Genomic DNA, 24,054 nt, shown 5'->3' with positions numbered 1-24,054 from the left:
GTACAGGAGAGTTAACTAAGAGTAGATGTCCCATTGTGATCTCCTTTTACCACTGAAGAAAAGATTATTTAATTTCAAGGCCACAAACCAGGTTCCCCATGGTATGACCTTAAATATTTTACTTTTACAAATTAAGTCCCAGAAAATCTTAATGGATATCTTCCCATATGGCCTAGTATCACATGGCAGCTTCAGTTGATGTTAGTGGATTTAAAGCTTAAAACTTCTAGTTGAGTTAGTTGACTAGGCCTCTAAATTAGATGAATACCTTATTTTACTTTTAAAAATAGCCAAACATCTCATTCGGTATTCCAGTTAAATCAGTAAATCAACTAAAATAAATTTTAAAAAATCTCAAGTAGGAAATTGTATGTCCTTATCTAATCTACTAAAGGAAATATCCTCTTAAATATGTTACTCTTCCTGAGGTGTTACCCTTGTGTTACTTTTCTTGAGACAATACTGCCAAATCTGATCTACATGTATTTTATAATTATTTATTCCCAAATTATAATAATTTTAGACACTGTGAAACATAATATTTTAAAAATAAGTTATCAGAAGGTATTAATGAGAACCCAAACTAGAAGTCTACTATATTATACAAATTAATACCAAAATCCAAGTGCGTTCAATTTGGAAAACATTATCTAATAAAAAATGTCATATGCCTTATATTTACTTATAAAAATATTATTGACTACAGGTACATAGGTGATACATATTATTTTTCTTTAAATGCTTAATAAGAGATAAATGTCATTACTCCAGTATTGTGATTTATCATATAAATTATATGAATCAACAAAACACAGACCCACATGAAATTTCATTTTCTTAGTTATATCCACGAACATTTCTAGAGTGACATATGTAACATCTTTAAAGAACAAACATACAGCAAAGTTACATTGTGATATTTGAATGGTAAATAATGCATGATTGCTTCAAAAGCTGGACATAGGTGAGGAGACCTCTTAGAGGGCTTTAGACTGCAAATCTTATCTATTTAGTCTACCACTGTTGATACTTTACTGTTTTTCCCCAAGTGGCCATACACTTGGGATGCCCTTGCTCTACTTTCTTGGGACTGTTTGACAAGAAACTTGCCCACAATTTGGAAATTTTAATTATATCTTAGTTTAATACTCATCTCTTTATCCCCCAGCAATAAGTTCACTTTCCAGTAGCTCTGGCTAAGGTGCTGTCTTCAATTATTGCTTTACAGAAGCTTTATGTGAGACTGGAACTGTTAATTATCATGATACGTTCTAAGCTCCATTTCATTCACAGCACATTTCAGTACCACAGCTGACCACTACCTTTGTCAAGTTTTTAGTGGCAGGAAAACAGAAATATTTCCGTTGGTAATAGCATTTTTGTTCCTCCTTCCCTTTCCTTGGCATGAAAGTCCCTCACTGTCCCCTTGGCTCCTCCTAGACCTCTGTGACCTCTGAGTTCTTTCATTTTCCCCTATTGGACACACTATAGAGATAAATTCCTCATTATGTCTTTGTTCCACATTCTTAAAGATTGTAAGAAGATTAATGGGCAGAGGGATGCTGACAAATCTAGAAAATATAATTGTATACTGGTAATATAAAAGGATCTATTAGACATACTGGAGAATAATTTTTTAGAATTATGCTTTAAGTTCTGGGATACATGTGCAGAATGTGCAGGTTTGTTACATAGGTATACATGTGCCATGGTGGTTTGCTACACCCGTCAACCCATCATCTACATTAGGTATTTCTCTTAATGCTATCTCTCCTCTTGCCCCCTACCCCTCAAAAGACCCCAGTGTGTGATGCTCCCCTCCCTGTGCCCCTATGTTCTTATTGTTCAAGCCCCACTTATGAATGATAACATGTGGTGTTTGGTTTTCTGTTCCTGTGTTAGTTTGCTGAGAATGATGATTTCCAGCTTCATCCATGCCCCTGCAAAGGACATGAATTCATTCTTTTTTATGGCTACATAGTATCCCATGGTGTATATGTGCCACATTTTCTTTATCCATTTGATCATTGATGGTCATTTGGTTTGGTTCCAAGTCTTTGCTATTGTGAATAGTGCTGCAGTAAACATACATGTGCATGTGTCTTTATGGTAGAATGATTTATAATCTTTTGGGTATATACACAGTAATGGGATTGCTGGGTCAAATGGTATTTCTAGTTTTAGATCCTTGAGCAATTGCCACACTGTCTTCCACAGTGGTTGAATTTACACTTCCACCAACAGTGTAAAAGCGTTCCTATTTCTCCACATTCTGCTGTTTCTTGACTTTTCAATGATTGCTGGTCATTAGAGAAATGCAAATCAAAACCACAATGAGATACCATCTCATGTCAGTTAGAATGGTGATGGAGAATCATTTTTATTTTTTTTCTACATATAAAGGGAAGGAAATAATTGTGGATTTTGTGTAAATGCTCTGAGAAAATAATCCCACCCTAGATCTTACCCCATTTAACTCAGGTTGTTTATAGTCTTAAGAGCTCCAGTGTAGTTAGATTGATTTGCAGAATGTCTCAGATTCGGAGTAAGATCTTGTAGACTAGGAAATCATCAGAGTATTCATAAATACAGAGTTTCTGTCACATGGATCCCAAGGTCTTGTCAAATGTTCAGGCAACCCACTTTCAGAAGATTGAGTCATCTCTTTTTTTCAAATGTTTCTGTCCAGTTTCAAGTTTAACTCTTTTGTCACAGATATCACTTCTGAGAAAGAGAAGGAGCATATTTTAGTGTGAACAGCAGGATACTGGAGCAAGACTTGGATTTAAATTGTTATTCTGACATGTATTAGCTTTAAGATGTGGATAAGTTGTTTAACTTCCTCAAACATTGATTTCTTCATCTTTGAAAAGGATATATTACCTATGTCTAAGTGATGTTGCGGTGGAGTATGTAAAGTACTTACTTAGCACAATTCCTGGTATATGGAAAAATGTGTATATAGTATAATTTATTCAGCAACTCACAATTTATACCTTTAATGAATACCCCTCAGTATGATTATTGAGGTAAATAAGGTCATCTCAATAACACTGGCTAAACACAATCTAATAACAAATGCAACACATTTTATATAATGGAATTCCCTACATATGTTTTGAGTAATTGGAAGACAATAATCTCAATAAATTTCACAACTAAAATATAAGGAAAATAATGTTAGGCAGAGCCATGAGTTTACATGATTGGGCAATAGGACAATAGTTCTGGATCACAGGCAGAATATTCTGCCTAATTTAATGAAATGCAAGGAGTCAATAGAATTTTTCTTTTACTGCATAGGAATTCTCAAGTATCATATGTAGTAAAATAAAAGATTTGATATAAGAACAGAAAAAAGTGTGGAACTGTGAAAAGTAAATCTGTACTTTCTTACCATGGGCACCCAAAGGCGTTTGGCCACCATTGTCTTTTTCTTTAAAATGAGTATATTTTATTGCATCTCTGAGGTATTTCCTTTTCTATTTTGAATCTAACATTATTCTGTATTTTCTCTGAAGATAAAATTGTTTAGGTTAAGTATCTTAAATAGTAGTAGTATTGGGTGAATCACACATTGGCATAATTTCAGATATCCATTAACCATACTTATACATTTGAAAAAGTTTAAAAAATAATCTACAAATAAAACTGCAATATGTTAAGTTACTGCTATAATTTGTTAATAAAGGCATGATGGTACTATTCATTTTTATTATGTATAACAGGTTAATGTACATAATAAAATTCACATAGCAGAGTGAAAAGTGGACCAGGCAGCACAAAAGAAGCTTTTCTTGATGTTGTTAATACTACATCTGTTTTGTAAATAGGATTTCACTCTTTGCCTCTGTCAACCCACTATCTTTAATAAGAATTAAAAATCACTCAGAATTACTAAAAGGAAATAAAAGTTGCCCGGCATTAAAAATATTTTTATCAAGGCTGGTAAATATCATATTTTTATTATGACTTTAATTTTTAAAATGTGGCATCTTTTCCTTCTGTAAGTGGATTCTTAACAGAAATATTTGCAAATAAGGTATTTGGAAAAGCTAAAATCATTTTCATTTTCCACCAGAGCTTCATGTAGAGAAAATGAAACAAATCACCAAGGCAACAAATGGTTTCCTGAATGGTCTTGTGTTCATAGACAAAGCTATTTATTCATGCTGGTGTACAGTTGCTCCCATGGTAGAAGCATCACATTTATTCATTCATTTTATTAATCTAACAAGTATATATTGAATGCTTACTATGCACTTGACATGTTAAAAGGTGTGGGGATACAACAAGCAATCTGTTCTCATTGAACCTTTAGTCTAATGGGGAAAACAACCATTTACAGAAATAGCAGTGATGTCTGATAAGAAAATGAATATAGAGTGCTATGGAAATGAGGATAGGGATACCTCAAGAACCTGATTAACTTTGTTGCAGGGTAGGCAGGGATAAATATCAGGGGAGGCTTTCCTGAGGAAGTGAAAATTAAGCTGATTTGCAGAATGGAAGCCACAACGGGGTTGGGAGAATGTTTTAGGCAAAGCTCTGGCAGGTGTGTGGGGAGGGAGAGAGAGAGAGACAGAGAAGGTGGGTGGGGGGTGGGGAGAGAGAGAGAATGGAAGGACATTATGGCTGGTATGTCAGGTGTCCAACATGAGTAACAAGATACAGAGGATGCAGAGATAGATCATCACCCTGTCACAAATATCATGAAGTTGATATATTTGTTATCTTAAAGGAAATAGGATATTCCATCCATCATTAAAACTGGTTCCAAATCCCAACTTGCCCAGACTTCTTTCCCATTTCATCTCTCTGATTTTCTGCTCTCTCCTATTTTCTGCCACAACCTGTGTTGCCCGTTCTTATACCTGTTCAGTAAAATAATGGTTTCCCCTTTTACTAGCTGGATGACCTTCTCAGCACTACAGTTTTCTCATCCATGAAAGGGTACCTATCTCACAGCATTGTTTTAAGAATTCGGTGAGATAAGAACTATAAAATGCTTAGGATATTACCTTGTAGGGAGTAGGCACTCTGTTCTCTGTCAGGGTCTATAGCTTCTTTATCTTTGTATCTTTTTTCATAGTGCACTTCTCGTATTTATCCTGCCAATGACACTGGTTCTAATTCTTGTCATCCCAACCAAATGTCTGCAAGGTGGCATGTCTACTTGAGGGAGATTGGAACACGGGGCTTGATGTATCACAAAAAAAAAATCTATTGAGTGGCAAAGAGGAGCATAAATACAGCTAATAGTAGGGAAAATTTAACATAACCTGACCTTTTTGTGTAGAAAGAGAAGAGATACTATGACTGTCTTAATAACCTGGGATTAACCATTTAATAGTGTCAGACACATGAAATACTAATGCCATTAATATAATAGCTTAACTTTCTTTTATTAAGTATTCCATCCAGCTGCAAGAGGATCATTCTAATACACAAACCCAACAGCATCACTCTCAGCAACCTATTGAAAGATGAGTAGTTGTACAAATTCTTACCAAAGTCTACAATTCTCTTTTGACTTAGAACCTAAATTTCTCTCATGTCTTATCTTCTTTCATTATACCTTGTATTTTACACTCCAAGAATGCTGAAAATACATGGACGAGACCATGTTTTAAATTTGTGTTACCTTCCCTATCTTTCATTAAACTAAAGGACACATTGGCCTTGCTGGCTTCCCTCCGTTCTTTGAAGGTGTCAACCATGTTTTGGTTTTGGGGACTTCCATTTACTGTTTTTCTTTCTAGATGACCGTCCACCCATCTAAATTCTACTTATGTTCCAGGTGTCACCTTACATGTCACTACCTTTCCTAAAATTTTATGTATTCTTGGAGCACACTCTGATTTTTATGCCACATTTCCACACATAGCAACTCATAGTGCATACTGATTTGTGTGATTATTTTGTCTTTCTTTTGACTAGACAGAAGCTCCATAAGGAAAGGAACTGTGTTCCTTTTTCGTGTGTGTGTGTGTGTGTGTGTGTGTGTGTGTGTGTGTGTATAATGTCTGGGACATTGAAGGTACTTGAATTTAGTAAAAACACATTTAGTCTTTAGACCAACCTGGTGATCCTTCATATCTTAAAGATGAAGTGCATTCACAGAAATAATAAGTTTTATAGTGGGGATTCCAACTCAAGTCTTTATGACTCTAATATCCATGTTCCCATTCACTATTATTCTCTCCTGATTGAATCACAACAAAGTTATTATTTAGATAAAATATACTCTTGATACTATACTTTGCATTTCATTCCTTCTCAACCTAAATATCTCATTAAATAAAAACAATGCACTCATATAGGGCTTAATTTAAAATTACAATTAGTTGTAGATTTGTAGTTTTTGAGACATATATCCATAGTCTGTAAAACTAAACTTTTAGAAATAAAGTAAAACTTTATTATATGAATCATACCAATCATCTGTTAACACATCTGTAGTAAATGGTTTTCCTTCCAAACATGATTACCAGGATGTTACTTCATAACATTAGCCCTTTTTGATTCTGTGAGTAAAAACAACACAATGCTATGAAGAGCTATGAGACTGAGAGACTTGTCCTTTATAAGACCTTTACATAAATATTATATTCTGAGACAAATGTGGGTCTGCAGAGGAAACAACTGCAAATAAAATTTTGCAACTTAAATAACATTTACTGTGCTCAGGCTGGGCGCAGTGGCTCACACCTGTAATCGCAGCACTTTGGGAGGCCGAGACGGGCGGATCATGAGGTCAAGAGATCCGAGACCATCCTGGCTAACACGGTGAAAACTCGTATCTACTAAAAATACAAAAAATCAGCCGGGTGTGGTGGCAGGCGCCTGTAGTCCCAGCTACTCCGGAGGCTGTGGCGGGAGAATGGCGTGAACCTGGGAGGCGGAGCTTGTAGTGAGCCGAGATTGTGCCACTGCACTCCAGCCTGGGCAACACAGTGAGACTCCGTCTCAAAAAAAAAAAAAAAAAAAAAATTTTTACTTTGCTTAAAACTTTAAAAAATATTATAAATCCTTCATGACGTACAAAAAAGAATTCATCACTTCCTTTTAGTATTTATCCATTATTTAGTCTGAATGTTCGGAAGATAAGATATTCTTAAAGCAGATTACCCATGATTATAGCTACCTGAGGGACCTGTCTTGTTGCATATATGTATGTTTCACCAAAGGCAATCTGAGAATATGTGTTGGATCAAGATTCAGAAAATATAGACTTGGGGTTTCCATTTATTATACTAGTAATCTTAGTAAACTCAGTTTATCCTCTCTGACCCTTATTTTTCTCAAGTCTGAAATGGGGTAATAATACTGGCTCATCAGTAGTTCCTGAATAGGATTATTGTACAGAATCAAATTGGTTTATATATTTGAAAAGTACAAAGTAGTCTATACATGGAAAGGATGAGAGAAATTATTGAAAATAAGATATCCTAGCATAAATTGGGATCTTTCATTACCACTAGCATCACCGTATGGTGGAGAAAAATGAGAGCTGTGTCTGTATATGTGTTAGAAATAATCTTATGTGACACAGGTCACATAAATACTTAAGCAAACTTAAGTTAAAAGAAGATCTAAGAGGATCACCTTTGTGAAGATCTTGGCAAAGAATATCCCAGACAAGGGGAATAGGTAGTGCCAATATACACATAGGGTTTAGTGTAGCAACTATGTATACACATAACCAATAAATAGCAGCTGCCAGTGTTTCTGTTCCCTCTCCTCTTTCTCTCTCATTTCCTCATTTCTGGGAGTCTGACACTGAAGAATAAATTTCACTAATTCAATTAGCTAGTTACCACTCTGGTGGCAAATTTCTATTTGTGTAGTCATGGTGATGGGGATTTCCTCTGGCTTCAGTGAATAATACTTTGCAGGCTTATAGGCTCTTACTGGTGAGAGAAAGATACCAAATGTTTTAGCTTCTTCCATTTGTGAGTTCAAAGTTAGTACCAGATTCAAAATCCTATGAAAATAACCTGTGCCCCTCATATCTCTGTGTTAATATGCTTACCCACATACCTCACTTTCTTTGTATCTGAGTAATTCAGTTCTCGGTCTAACCTTTTGGGGATGACAGGTTTTATGAGAAATGGGTTTGAGAGTAAATGAATGAATTCTTGGAATTTGGAATTCTATTTACCTATTAAGTAAACTTAAGCCAAAAGTTCCGGGAAAATGTTTACTCTCTGGAGTCATCCAAGCATAAACAGTTCTCCTACTCTGCTCTGTGCTCAATTTTTTTGTATGCCACTATCCCAATTGTCATGGTTAGAAAAGTAGGAGTTAACCTTGATTTTTATTTATTCCTAAATCTCCCACAGCCCCAATCTTTATTTATTCTATTCCTTATAATCTGTCCTTTATTTACAATTTCTACTACCAGTGGTCTTTTTCAGAGACTCACCAATTCTTACCTGGATTTCTACAATAAAATCCCTATTAGTCTTCCTACCTTTCCTATCTTTCCATTCCTATACATTTTCCACACCATTAACTTGAACCTTCCTTTAAAAAATATACATACAGGTCAGGCGTGGTGGCTCACGCCTGTAATCCCAGCACTTTGGGAGGCCGAGGCGGGCGGATCACAAGGTCAGGAAATTGAGACTATCCTGGCTAACATGGTGAAACCCCGTTTCCACTAAAAATACAAAAAATTAGCCGAGCGTGGTGGCAGGCGCCTGTAGTTCCAGCTACTCGGGAGGCTAAGGCAGGAGAATGGCGTGAACCCGGGAGGTGGAGCTTGCAGTGAGCCGAGATCTCACCATGGCACTCCAGCTTGGGCGACAGAGCGAGACTCCGTCTCAAAAAAAAAAAAAAATATATATATATATATATAAAATATATATATACACACACACACGTGTGTGTGTATAAATATGCATGTGTGTATATGTGTATATACATATATGTATGTGTGTATATGTGTGTGCATATATTTATATATGTGTATGTGTGTGTATATATGTGTGTGTGTGTGTATGTGTGTGTATATATATATATATATATATATATATATAATTTGCATGTATATCACAACTCTGCAACTCTCACTATAATCCTTCAGGGATTCCCTGTCCCCTACTGCTCCCTTATTCAAAATTTTGTTTGTTCACCAAATGTAATGGCATCTGCTAGAAAACTGCTGGAAATGCAGGATCTTAGTCCCCATGTTGAACTACTGAACCAGAATCTGCATTTTCATAAGATCGATAATTGATTTGTATCCTTAGTTGATTTTGCACATTAAGGTTTGAGAAGCACTGCCCTTCAGGATAAAGTCTGCATTGTTTCCCCTGAAGCACATGGCCTCGATGTTGTATCCCTTGCCTAACTGCCTATCTCAGATCCCACTACCTTTCATGCCTTATTCAGCTATAATCAATAACGTTTGGTTTCCCCAAATAATCTGAATTTCATCCTCCTGTTTCTTCGTTGTGCCTGTTTTTTCTCATGCCTGGGATACCTCTCAACTTCCTAGCTTGATACTTCCCTAATACGTTTCTTAACCTTTAAGATTCAGCTAAATGCAGATTTCTCTGTAAGTACTTTCCTTGGTATTGTCCTACTAGACTGAGCCCATCAGGCTCCATGTTCTCCGCACATTGTCTGCATCTTTGTTATAGTGTTTATCTGGTTGTATAGTTAGCTTTTACATGTGCCTATTTCTTGCTAGAATGTGAATTCCTTGAGGACAGGGGAAGTTCTTAGTTGTATTTATAGCTGATCACTTACCATGGTACTGGCAGATGTACTACAAGTGTTGATTGATTCTTTCATTTAACAGACATTTGATAGCTATTTCACTGTTCAATAAGTGAATGAGTGGGTGAAATTCTTCCTCTAATTTACACACACACATACATACTCACGTACTACACACACACACACAACACACTTATGTAGATATACATGTACTTCTGTGTGTGTATATAGAGACGCATGTGCACATATACACAAATGTTTTTGCATATATACATATACACACATATGTACATGTGTATATACATAATGTGCACTTCACAATAAATAGTTGTGAAAGAAATCTTTGTACTTTGTTGGAGAAACTATTCAGTTAAGAGACAGGCAATTGGTAAACTTATCTGTGAATATTTGGTGAGCCTGAGATGATACTTGGAAGTGTCATTTTTGTATAAAAGAAATGGACTAATACAGGTAAAATTCCTTATATACACCTGGAAAATGGCAGTTGAATCACATCTATGATCAACCAAATTATCATGATCATAATTGAAATTTCTAAAATTTAAGTACAAAATACTTAGAAGACAATTGCACCTTTTTATTAAACAAAAACTAAAGCAGTCAGATCTGGTTTTCAGTTTGATAAAAGAATGCCAACTCATGTTCATTTAATTTCTTAGTGATTTAATATAGCATGGTACTTTTGGGGGAAAATTATTTGACTTTATTATATATATATATAACGTATTTATCATAAATATACTATAAAAGAATAGCAATATTAATGTATATTTTACTATTAAAACATTAAAGTGAGTTAGAAAGGTATGCCATAGAAAATTAAAAAATGATGTTATTCTCCTAAATTATCAGGTTATAAAATAATTGGAGAAATAATATAATTTTTTTAAGTGGAATGCATTATGTTTTACTCAACTTTCAGGGTAGAAACATGTCTAGGAAGAGGTTCACAGCAGTTCGGCTACTTTTTTATATTGGTTTACGTTTCAGAGAACAAAGTGTATCAGTACCATTAAATGGCTTTATCCCAAGTAACCTACAAAAGGAACTTAAAAAACTATAATAGTAATTATTACTTGGAATTTGTCCAACTAGCCACAGATGACACCAGCACTATGCATACAGGAGCTGAATGGATGTTACCTTATTCTGTGGTTAAGATCTGAGTTAAAAGCTTTAGAGACTTTCAAATGTTCCTTTAAAATTGTTGTGAAACCCCTAGACAGAAATGACTTAGAATGATCTATTATACCACTTTACCAAGCAGCAATGTAGTTAGCAGTAGAGTCTCCTCGAAGACCATTTAATTATGTTTCAAAAAAGAATATCCAAAAGTCAAATTTCAAGACATAAATCATACCATTTATTATCTATAACAGCAAGAATTTTGATTTTTGTATGAAAACACATTTCATGAAGTATTAATTTTTTTAGCTTACCTCTCCCATACTTCATGTTTTTACAATGAGAAATATAATCTTTCATGCTGTATTTAAGATACTCTAAAATAAAATAAATTATTTGTTTTTAAATACAGTTCTAAATAGGACATTACAAGGATAATTTCTTGATATTCTTAATGATAAAAATCTTAAAAATGTATTTGCTAAAGAAACCATAAATAAAAGTATACATTTTAAGCAAAATAAATTCTTCCTTTCTTTGTTTTGAATCTCTTAGGATTTCTAGATACGGTGTTTTCTTGCAAGTCTCTTAAAATAAAACTGTCCTGAATTAATACACCTGTAATTTACTTAGAAATCTAAAGTTCTATTTAAACTGAGAACATATCTAATTCCTAGTCCTTCCTGGCTATTGCTTGATGTTGGCCATGGCACTTGATCTACAAAAGCCTGCACATTTTTTTGTTGATTAACATTTGTCCCAAAATACATATTCATAGGTGTCAGGAAGACAGGGCATATGCGCAAGTAATATCCATTGACCCTTTTCTTTGTGTTAGATTTTGCCAGGATTTTAAGTAACTGAGAAAATCCTCCGATAAGAGAAAGCTCTGTACAATTAACTTGGTGGCATTCCATGTGTACTTTTCAGAAAACTATCCAATGTATATGCATTTTTTGAAATTCAAGATCATAAAGCAAATTTGTATGAATTGCATATTTAATAGGTTGTAATTATGTCTTATCAAAAGCTCAACTTTAAAAATTCTGTATTCTTTGGAAATATGGTAATTGTTCCCTTTCCCATGTAGTTAATTATAAATTTCAGGAAGAATTAAGTGTGCTAAATCTCTTTACTTTTTTCTTTTCTTTGTCTCTATGGTAGCAGAGAGAATAGAAGTGAATTACTTTCATCTTGTTTCTGAATAGCATTTCTTTCTTCAAAGGTTTGACTTTATTTTGGGGTCCTGAAATTTCAGGTATTTTCCCTATGTGAATTTTTAAATATATTTGGAAGAAAAAGTAGCTTGTTTTAGAAGTCACAGTCTTTCATGTTTCCATGAGACTTTGTAGTTTATAATAGATAAGATCTGCCAATGAAAAAATATTTATTTTCTATAGTAGTAATAATATCTAAATTTTCCTTTTTGCAAGGAGAAAAGTGCAATTGCAGCCCATTCCTTTTTTCTCATCTGATTACTAGGATGCAATGAGAGAATGCAAATATTAATTACATTAAAAATATTTCACAAAACTATGCTTTTAAGTCTTGTATTTAGAAGCTTAAATTACTCTATTGTATTCAATTATGCATAGTAATAACTCAAACTTTGGAGACTGATAGAGCTTCAGAGAAAATTGGGACGTGCCTCCATAAAGTACTAAAATACCATGTTATATTTTTAAAAAATATTTACAACCAATGATTTCAACTAAGTAATCCCAGACTGCAGAATCAGTTTTGGCTCCCAAATTTAGTTATCTTAAATTGCTGCAGTATTTCAGACATTCTTTCCATCTTCTATATACTGACAAAAAAGTTACAAACAAAACTTAAAGTTCTTGACATTTGCTAAGCACTTTCATGTACTTTTTCTCATTTAATTTTCATAGAAACCTTGTGAGATAAATATTACTATTTTATACTCAGATACAAGAATATAGACTCAGAGGAGCTAAGTGAAACAGGAGAAAGATCCCCAATTAATAAGATAGATATTAACATGTAAATTATATATTATTTATCTTATTACTATTAGAGTATAGGCCCTTAGACATATATATTATATATATTATAATATATATAGAATTTTATAATCCTTACAATAATTCCTTAAGCTAGGTTTTATTTTTTCCACTTTATGGATGAAAAAACTGAAACTCACAGAGATTAAGAAATTTATCCAAAGCCACAGATGTAAAAAGTGAAAACTCTGGCATTGTAACCCGGGTCCAGTCAATTCCTCGTGGTATTAAACTCTCCTCTACTACCTAGGGTTAATGTGATGATACAGTGAGCTGACAATGCATGTCAAGTGCCTGGGATCTAACGGTGCTCAATGTGTTATTTCATCATACATCTAGGAAATGCCTCCTGATTCAAAGCCTGCTGTCCTCTCCCCATTGATACCCTGAAATATCAAGTCACAACAATGGTTTCCATTTATAATCTTTTAATGTGGCCAGCCTGAAAACTTAGAGCCTATTCCACTCATTACTGTTAATCTGCGTAGTTAGGTGCTTAGAATATTTTAATGTAGAGTGTTTAATCCTCTTATGCACTAGTTAGCCACAGACTGCACCTCTGTTAACCTGGGCAAATGTCTGCCTGAAGTCACAAAGGATTTTGGAAAGTGTTGAGGATGACTCAGCACCACCATCACTGCCCACTGAAAACCCCTTGTTCTCAGCATCCTTTGGAGAATAGGTCAGCAGCATTTTCTTCATTTACAAAAGAGGCAAATTCATGACTCCCCAGCATGGCTTCAGTTTTAGTAAGGATTTCCTCAGAAACAAATTAGGCCAACTTATTTTAAACATCTTTTGAAGCCTGAGAAAATAAAAAGAAGCAAATGGAAGGATAAGCCCAGGAAGGGATGAAGTCATATGTTGAGGAATATGCCCAAAGTTGAATGAAAAAAGTTAACACTAACCATGAGTATGTTTTGCATCTGTAATTGACACATTGAACAAGGAATACTCATGGGATGTAATAATAGAAGTCATTTTAATTTGGATTCTCCATTGTTTGTTTAAAATGGCTTAATGTCAGTGGCCCTTACCCTGCCCTCTAAATGAAAACGGGTATTCTCATAACTTTCCATTTACAGGAAGTGAAAAGTCCTATCACTTAATATAACAAATACAGTCCCAATGTATTAATTAAAATTGCGCAGTCCCAAATATTAGTCAAAATTCTGAACACATTCCAGATGAAAGATTCTCTTTTTTCCACTATGGGGTCTTCAGATAGGACATCTGCTTTGGGGGAAGGGGATGTCATAGACTTCTCTTTTCATTTTTTTTTTTTTACTAGTTTTTTATTCCTATTAACTATTACTTTTCTTTTTTCTATTTACCTATTTACTACTTGGTTATTGATGCTTCCAAGTTTGGAGCATAAGAGGGAAATAAGAAAAGCAGACAAGGAAAGTTCTTATTGAACTGGGATTGTGTTTTCTGCCCTCCGAACCTGACATATAATAACAATAAGAATAACCAAAAAGGAAGAAAATTACTGACAAATAGTGCTGATTATGTATAGAAATAGTTTTAAGTGCTTTACTTATAACTTTTAAAATCTTCATAACCATGGCAAAGAGAGGTAAAGTAACTTGCCTAGGGTTACATAGCTGGCAAACAGTGGATCTGGGATTTTAACGTAGCCAGAAAATGTCTGGCTTGAGTTTTTCCATCATGGACCCTTTCATTGGTCTTTGGAAGTTTCTCCTTCTGGGCCTAATTCTCCTATGATGTGGATGAGGCATTTCCTTAGCATCAAATTTTACAGCAGCGCACCCTATATGGAGGGTTGTCTTGACAGGTGTTACAATGGCTCCAGAATGAATCTTTTGCCTTGACAAACTCTGAGAGTGCAGGCTAACCCAGATGAAGCCACTTCTCACTTAAGAACCAATTTGCCATGTTATCTCACTGGTTAAGCTTCTTAGGTGAGAGTCAAATCCCAGTATACTGACCTCCTAAACCCGAGGAAGTTATGTTAAGCTCTAGGTGCAGTCCCACTGAAGTTTCTTTTGCTAATTGTAGGTGATATGTAAGGCTTCTCAACCCCTCTTCAAAGAAATTCTCCCCCTTTCCAAATCTTTAGTCATCCAACTTTTGTATACCAGCATTGTATTATATTATAGATAGGATTCAGGAGCCTGAAGTTGGTTCTTGGTAATTTATTTGAATATTGCACGTGTGGTCTAGCCTCCTTTGGAATCTCATTTTTATATCTTGGTGTCTTAGGACTTCCAATGTAACATTTTGTGCACATTATTTCCACCTATAATGTATTTTACATTAGCACATGGCAAGATTTGATCTTCTCTTTTTTTAAACATCTCACTCTGAAATTACATGTCTTTATGGGAAATGGGAAAACTAATTCAATGAAAACATTTATTTTGCCAGAATAATTTTTTAATATACACCTGTATACACACACATAAATAATAAATCATTTATATGTATATATGTATCTATAGACACGTGGATGATGAGTAATGAACACGTGTCTAGATACATACATATAAATATAGATACATATTGTATATCTATATTTAGAAATATATGAAATTGATGATTTGGAGGCACTTTCGGAGTCGTTTTTCCTTAAACTTTGTGAAAATTTTTTTAACTCTTGATGTGCTAGAGAGTATATTGGACTAGAAGTCAGAAAAAGTGTTCTAGTAATTTTAGTAACAAGAATTAGCTCATAAAATTAATTTTCAAATAATGCTTTATAATTATCCATTACATTTCTAAAGTACTTTACAACTCACAGTCCATTTGCACGCACATTATTGCATGTCATTTTAGTTCTGCATGCAAAAAGCCACTTAGTTCTGCTCCTTGGGCATCATGTTTTGACCTCTTTTTCTTCATCTGTCAAATAATTTAGAGTTTCAGGGATGAGTAAGTCAGCTGAAATGCTTGTTCAAAGATTAAACTCAGGAGGGCCTCTTGTGTGTTTTATAGGATCAGATCTGGGTCCTTCCATGTCCACTTCCTGGTAGGACTCATTTATCCCACACCCTGCTGTCCATTTAGTTTTGTGAAGAAGAGATAAATAAAGGGAAAGGCTGAAGTCAGCTCTCTGTATAGCATAAAATCATTCTTTCTCCTCAGTCCCCGGATTCTGAGGTCCAGAATTGAGGAGTTTCTTGACAAGGCCAATAATGTCTTTACTTTGCACTATCAGATGGTCTATTGAGTACCTTTAGCCTGTAACGCCCTCTTCTTACACCTTCGCCTCCTTAAAACGGTGTTGAAAACCTGAAGTGTCTCTTCAACAAAGACATTTCTGAATTACCCAGCCAGAGTTAAATACTTCCATCTTTTGCCTCAATTCCTCTGTATAATTTTCCCTTACTCTTGTTCATTTCTTACTCCTGCCCCAAGAATGGGTGCAGTGAATATTTTTGATCTGTCATGAAATGGTTTATTTATCCCATATCAGTAATATTGCTTTATAATTGCAGCTTTATTAGTTTATCTTTTTCCTTAGAATAAGTACTTTTTTAGACAGATACTGAGTCTTGATATATCCTTATTCCTAATGCAATAGCTGGCATGTAGTAATTGCTCAATAAATGCTTGTTGACCAACTACATGAATGGATGAATGGTCCTGTTATTTAACCCTGTTTTAAACTCAGCACATTGTATTGTATCTCCTAAAAGGTTGGGAGCTTTTGGAGAATAAGGATTATTTAAATTTTTATAGCTCTAAATTTTAAATATATATATATATATATATATATATATACACACCTAACGTACCATTCATGGAGTGTATTTTGGCAAGTGAGGGATGGGTAAATGAATGAGCAAATATATGTACAGTTCTATCATGCAATACTTCTCAATACCACGCCCCCACCCCCCGAAAAAACTCCTTTGTTTATGAGGATCATTTTACTGTGAACAGTAGAACAAAAGAACCTTTCAGCTCTTACTCTGCTTTCAAAAGAACATGCTATTTTAATGAAATATTTAGGTCAAAATTTTATTTGTATGAATCATGTCTCACTCTGCCACACACAACTTTTTCTGAGGATAAAATGGCTAAATGTCTGTATAAGCATTTCTAAACTCCAAAGCACTCTAACTGTGTATAAGCCCCTGATACACACACAAAAAATTCCCATATTTTTGGAGGGATGGGATGGTTTGAGAAGAAAATCTTTAGGGTTCTCTAGGTCACTTTTCGAGTTCTTTGTAGTTACATATTTATACAATCAATCTTAGGTGTAATTGGCAGCATATTTAGCTAATGTTCTCAGAATATTCTGGAATGAAATATGTCAAGATTCTAAAGTGAGAAACAGATAACCAAGGAAGATGAGAGATTTGGAGACATCAACCTGTTTTTAAAAGACTAAGACCCATTGATAGTTTTGTCTCTTAAGAGGACATGTTTTTAACGGTCAGCATTGCAAATCCCTGAATCCTGGTCTAGTCACATATCACTAATCTACAGGTATAAACATCCTGGATAGATGAATGGGACAGAAGGAAGGCAGGAAAGCTTTACCTTTTGTCACCAACTTCTATCTTAAATCTTTGCTTAGAGAGCTAGATTGTCCCTTGAGGGAATTCTAATATTCTCCCTTGATTTTTGGCTTCAGAATTAACTAAGAGTTAGACATGAGAGTGTCCTTTCCTCTAGTGTTTATTCTGGTTCTAGCTGGGCTTCTAAGGAGCTGGCCTCCTACTCTTTTGTGTAGGAGGTAGGCCCAAACTGTGTTATGCCACAGTGTACACATTAAATGTTAAAAAAAAGATACTGAAGAAGGAGAATGAAGACTTCTAGGAAAAAGAATTTCAAATCCCTTTCCTTCTCCACCTGCTGTGGTAGGTTCTTTGACCCATGTTAGATCTTGTCTTCTTTAGAAGTAGAGTGAAGTGGTAGACAAAACATGAGGTTAGGATTTTCAGTAACCACACTTAAGTGGAAGGCTCTTTCGAGACCATCTAGTCTAGTGGTTGTCGATCTTTGCTAGCACTGAAACTCACAGGGAAATGACCATTTTCTGTTCATATTCCCAAGACCCTAAAAGATGTCTTATCAGTATATCAGAATGATAAATGATCTCAACTGCAGGGTATACCCCTTTGGTAGAGAAAACCAAATATTAAATTCTTGGTAGAACTGTAAAGTTTGGGAAAGATCTTTGGGTAAATTTGGCTCTTCCTCTCTCCACATTGAGTCATGGATCCAAGACAACTTTCTCATTTTATAGATGAGAAAAGTGTGGTCTAAAGTGTTAAAGTGAGTTTTTCAAAGTTCCACAGGTAGATCAATGGGAACACTAAACTAAAATCCAAGATTCTAACTTCGATTTCAGTGTTTTTTGCTTGTCATACAATAGGATTAAGGAATAATTTATGTTCACATGGCATCTGTCTTCAGTAGTCTTTTTTATTTGTCTGGCCTTGTAAAATCATTGTTAATTTTCTTAGTTAAAACACTTACGAGAAGATCTTAGTGTCAGAAATCAGGTAATAGGTAATAATAGAAGGCAAAACAGAAACACGCATTTCCATCTTTATCCCATGCTGAGCACCGCAGAAGTTGAAACACACCTTATTTATGCACCCATCATATTTTGTGAATATGTTGTGTGTTCTCATTAGTAGCTTCCTTGCAAATTGTGATAATGATCTGAGGGGAATCTATATCTATTATCTGTGAATTAGGCAAAATACTAACACTGTTTCACAGTTGTGACTATCAAGAGCATTTCATGGCAGCAAGCACATGGCCAAAATTAGCTTAAAATTGTGGTTATCTGACAAGTGTGCCTTCTGTACTCTGCTGCTGCTGCATATCATATTTTGCTTTAAAGAAACTGATCATGGAGATTGATTATGTAAGTTTATGTTTATGATGACTTTATCCATAATCACTCATACAGCATTTTAGGGCTTAGTGATGCCTTAAAAATAGATCAACCAAATAAAGTGGCTCTAAAAAGCTTACAAATCACAGACAAAAATTTTAGTGTGATAGGAGTACTGAATTCAGTATTTTATTCAGTTAAATCAGAAATGTTAGGATCATTCATTAGATAAAATCAGATTGTATGATGACATGGCTTACCTCCCATTAAAGAGATAGTCTAAAATAACAGAGGCAACTTCTTTTAAAAGAAAGAGCATACATGGGCACCAGAGTCAGCCAGAGTCTTGCTGCAATCTCAGAGATGCTGCTGTCTAGTAGGTCGAGTTTTAGCCAAGTTGCTTAACCTCTCTAAGTCTCTGTTTTCTCCACTACAAAGTGAGCATGATACTCCTACTTACGTTTATTGTGGGGACTAGTAATAATATAATGTGTCCAGAATAGTGCCTTGCATATTTAGCTGTTCAATAAATCACAGCTGTGGTTTTTATGGTGATTATTAACATTATAAATATGCCTATATTATCACTGAGAATACAATGAAAGAAATAAAAGATAAAGCATGGCTTATTAAAATCCTTCCCCCCGTTTTGGACTAATCAGTTTTCATTATCAAAGGGGTGTAGCAGTATTGTTGGTGAAAGTAAAGCACTGTATTATTTTTAAAAGCCAACTAGAAGTAAAATTACAGGAATTACAACAAAAGTATAGGTTAACTAGAGATAAATTTCTTTTGTAGAAAGAAGTGCCTGGAAAATGGTTTAGAATGTCAAACTTCTGACTCCTTGAGAAAATTGTTTTATTTCTCTGTACTTCAGTTTTTGATGTGATAAGAAGGCCTCTAAGATCTATCCCTTTCAACCCAACATTCTGGAGTTCTATGAAACACTCTAGAGAGAATCACCATCACTAGCTTATAGTCTGGAAACAGATACAAATAAACAGCCATTCTATACCTTGACTCATGTGATCTCACAGGAGTACAGCATGTATCAGGGTTGATTAGGAGCCTGGAAGAGAACAGTCAGCCCATGGGTTATAAGAGTTCTCAGGTGGTTGGTATTGAAGCCTGGAAGGCCAGATGCTGAGACAGCCTGGTGCCAAAAACCTAGTCCTTAGAGTAACAAAAAAGGAAAAGGATAATTTCTTATGCTTTGATAAGAGTAGAAATTATGTACCTAGTTTTCTGCAGCATTGCACCAACAAAGCATTCTCTCTCTATGATTATAAATAAGGTAATAAACATATTGATAATAAACATGTCAGCTAGCATATATACATACTGGCCCATAATAAGTAGAATATAATATCATTTTTACTTATTTGCAGCAAAACCAAGGCAGATGCCCAGCCCAGAATTGTTCAGTGGAAGCCCCTGCTTGGATGCCTGTCCACCACTGTACTGTAAGTTTGATTATTCCAAGATTAGCAGATTGAAGATAAATGTTTTTATATTTTGGAATAATCTGAGTGGAATGAGCCAGAATGCTCTCTGAAATTCTGGAGTAAAGCAAATATTTTGCAAGGAGAAAGAATAACCTTTCAGAAAGCTTTGCATTATAAAAAAATATCAGTGATTAGGGATTCCAAGCATTTTGTTGGAGTCAGGATAACTTGGAAAGGATTGCTTTAAATGAGTTATTGATGAGTTAGAGTTGGAAGGTCATTAAAATGAATATATTTGCACATATATGTTTCAGGATAGCTGCATATTCAGCAATACTTGATTTTAGATGCCTTGAAGAAAGATGCTTTCTCTTTTGTCACTGTGTCAATTGCTTAATAGTGATGAGCACACCAACTTGCAATTTTCAAGTCTTCCTGGTGTAATGATAGTCTCTGCATTTGCGTAGTATCTTCTACCAGAGAATTTTCCAGTGCCTTAGAAACAAACAGGTACTATGTCATTATCCTTGTGCTACAGATGGGAGATTTAAATGCAAAGGGAGTAAGAATAGTGCATCAATTGTAGCGCTGGGAACAGATCCCAGACATCCTACTTCTCCTTTCATGTACTCATGCTACTACTCTGTACTCTGAAGTGTGTGAAGAAAGTGGCTGAATGTATGATACTCTGTAATACATGGATTGCCTAATAGAAATGACAGTGGTGTCTCTTGGAATTATGTATACTGTAAATGACAGTTGAGCTGTCATGAAATAATTTGTGTATGATGGAGATAAGAAATTAGAAAGTTATCTTTTGGACATTCTCTTCATTTGACTCCCCTTGTAGGCAATGGAAAAGTAATATGTGGAGCTTCCTAAATATCCTTATGTATTGTTGAGGTACCAGGTGCTGAAAGATACGACTGGACTGACATAGCATGTCTTACAACTATGTTAGCAGTAAGCCTAGGGGAGCCTGATTTTCACTCAGATTGTGTAAGAGATTAAGCTTTTTTCCTCAGTTTTTGTTTATCTGTGGCAGGAGGAGAAAGTGGGATCACATTTAGTGAAGGAGAGATGATGATGCTAAATTTTGGAGGTATTCCTGCAGTGCAGAGGGAGCCCAGACATGCTGGAGTCTCAGAGAATAAAAATGTCAACTTTCTGGGCAGATGGTCAGAGGAGAGTGCATGCTTAGGGACTACTTATGATAGAGAAAGGATGTGGTTTTTCTGTTTTTGGTTTTGGTTTTTATTTTTGAGACAGAGTTTTACTCTGTTTCCCAGGCTGGAGGGTAGTGGCACGATCTTGGCTCACTACAGCCTCCACCTCCCAGGTTCAAGTGATTCTTGTGCCTCAGCCTCTCCAAGTAGCTGGGATTACAGGTGCATGCCACTAAGCCCAGCTACCTTTTTTTTGTATTTTTGGTAAATTACGAGGTTTTGCCCTGTTGAACAGGCTGATCTTGAACTGAGAAAGGATGTGTTTTAATAATTCTATTATTTGTTCATAAATAGAACACTTCTTTCATTGTATCCCTGATGGTATCATTTCGTAATTACCGATTCCTACAGCTGTTTCTCCATGGAGACAGTGTACTTCTTGGGGTCCTAGTATATCCACAGCTAGTAAAATCCCTGGTACATGGCAGAAATTCTGGGAGTTAAGTTTCAATATGTGAATCTCCTATATGTTGATTTTTCTCTTTAGTAAGTTTTAATAAATTATTTCACAGCTCTCAGATTTCTTGGTAAAGAGGATTAATAATGGCATTTTACCCTCTTAGGCTGGTAGTTTCTATTTCTCCTTTTCATCATTCTTTAACACTTTTCTCCTAAGAGAATACCATAGAACATGTGTTTTCAGGAATTTTGTTTTCAAGCTACAAAATTTAGTAATTCCATTCAGTTGTGTCTAGTACTATGCCAATTGCTGGAAATATAAGCATGAATAAGTCAGTAATCCTATGTAAATCAAACACACTCATGTATAACACCAATAAGAATTTCTGATCCTCTAAAACACTGGTAATTTCAGCCCAAAATATTAATATAAGAACTTTCGCATTTTATTACTTTGTGTAGTCTTGTTGCAAGGAAATGCATAATTAGGATTCTGTCTTTTGAATTATTATAAATCATTCATCTTTCATTATTCCCTTGGAGTTGAACCCCTTGGGATCTGGGAATCCCAGATTAGGTCCTAGTTCTGTTGTAGAACCTTAGGAACAAATAAACAACTACATTTAAGACTCTTGCTGAAGATCACAAGTCAGAGCGCCAGCATTAAAGTCTTATTCTCAGTGCTGTGGTCAGGTGAGAGAATCAGAAAGTAAATGTTTCTTTTTCATTTCTGCCATAGAACTGGGGGCTACTGGTTTCATAAATTTCCTTTGCTATTTACGTAAAAGTAATTATATCTCCCAGTGAAATATATATTTTCTGAAGGAGTTGTGCTGCACATACCGATCTGCTTTCTCTGCAGAGAACTCCCAGTCCACAGAGGTGTGCTCCCGCTGGTCATGTTTAGATTATATGAGAATACCCCTGGCTACTGATCCAGGGGGTAGACATTTGATTCCAGCAGGGCCGGTTGAATTTTTTTTCCTGGGAATTTGAAATTTGTACTGGAGATATACCAAACTGGTAGTCATCAATATTGAATCATATGAATGAGAATAGTTTGGAAAAAGAGTTATGTGAGCCTCAATTGCTTAGACCTCTAAAGCTGCTTTGTATCTGCCCTTCTTAGGTGTTATGTACTCAAAACTCTCTTGGATTCTGTGAAATGACCTCAATAACTTGTTAATAATCAATGTTACTTCTTTCTCAATTATTTAGGTTTTATTTATTTTTGATAGGGTTTGTTCTTTTATTTACTTGCAACCAAAAAGAAAAAGAAAATAGTTTAATACTACTAGTCAGCAATGTTTATTGAGTCTCCCTTAGAGATAGTGTAATAAGTAGTAGTCTCAGAAAAAAGCACTAACACTGGGATTTTGATAATTTATAATCTATTTCAAATATCTGACTGTAGACAACACTTGGGTATATTTAAAAAATGATGAAATAATAATTTGATAACTTAATTCACCTTGTAGAATAAAAAATATGGGCAGTTGACTCTACAATTAGCATATACATATTTATATAACCAAAAACTATGACATGTATGAAATTCTGGTATTAATATTCATTTTATAATCTCTCAGGAAATAGTGAAAATCTTCACCTTGTGCTTAAGAGAATGTCTTGGCTGTCTTAAATTCTCCAAGGACTGAAGCAAGTTATAAATAAATTAATACATACTTACATGCCTAATAAATTGATAGTCTCTATTATCCTTGTGCATTTTTCAAATTCACTTTATTCTCTCCTACATTCCTTTCTCCACTGTCCTATTCTTGCTCTTTGTTGTTCTACTCTGGAATGATTGTATCCTCATAATTAGGCTTTATTACATTTTGCAAAAAAGGCTTGGTTTTCATGTCTGCATTTGCCCCAAGTTCATTTTAAGTGCAGAGCTTTTATCGTTGGATTTCTGGCTCCTCCACATTGCTTTGCAAATGTGTCACCAGTTACATATTGCCTTGAAAATGGCTTCTATTAACTATTTGTTCTCTCTCCTCCCGAATGTGTGTGTGTGTTTGTTTGTTTGTTTTTTGGCACTCGGCACCTATGTAGTAATGGGGCTGAGAGGCTTTTTTTTTTTTTTTTCTGGATTGTCCTTTTAGTAGTAACTATAATGTACAGATTGGGGTTCGAGCAGAAAAGAAATTTTACTCCCCATTAATTATTTAGAAACATGGACATAATTAAACTTTCTGAATACATGAAATATCTTCCCTAGTGAAAAATGTGGCAGTTTAATTGTTTCTCTCCCA

At 34.9% G+C, this 24,054-nt stretch overlaps 1 protein-coding gene across 5 annotated transcripts in view; it reads left to right on the top strand.

Annotated features, from left to right (window-relative positions):
• Nucleotides 1-24,054, top strand: part of DLG2 (discs large MAGUK scaffold protein 2) — a 2,210,459-nt gene that overhangs the window by 498,153 nt on the left and 1,688,252 nt on the right. For 3 of the 5 annotated variants that reach the window (XM_032167963.2, XM_032167962.2, XM_032167970.2), the window contains one exon: nucleotides 20,112-20,186. The exons of the other annotated variants lie outside the window; for them this stretch is intronic. In XM_032167963.2, coding sequence (XP_032023854.1) covers nucleotides 20,112-20,186 — 75 coding nt within the window. The remainder of the gene's footprint in view (nucleotides 1-20,111; nucleotides 20,187-24,054) is intronic. 5 annotated transcript variants of the gene reach the window in all.

This window comes from Hylobates moloch, unplaced genomic scaffold (assembly GCF_009828535.3).
Source record: "Hylobates moloch isolate HMO894 unplaced genomic scaffold, HMol_V3 SCAFFOLD_11, whole genome shotgun sequence".
Lineage (NCBI taxonomy): Eukaryota > Metazoa > Chordata > Mammalia > Primates > Hylobatidae > Hylobates > Hylobates moloch.
This window is presented reverse-complemented; position numbering and strand designations above follow the sequence as displayed.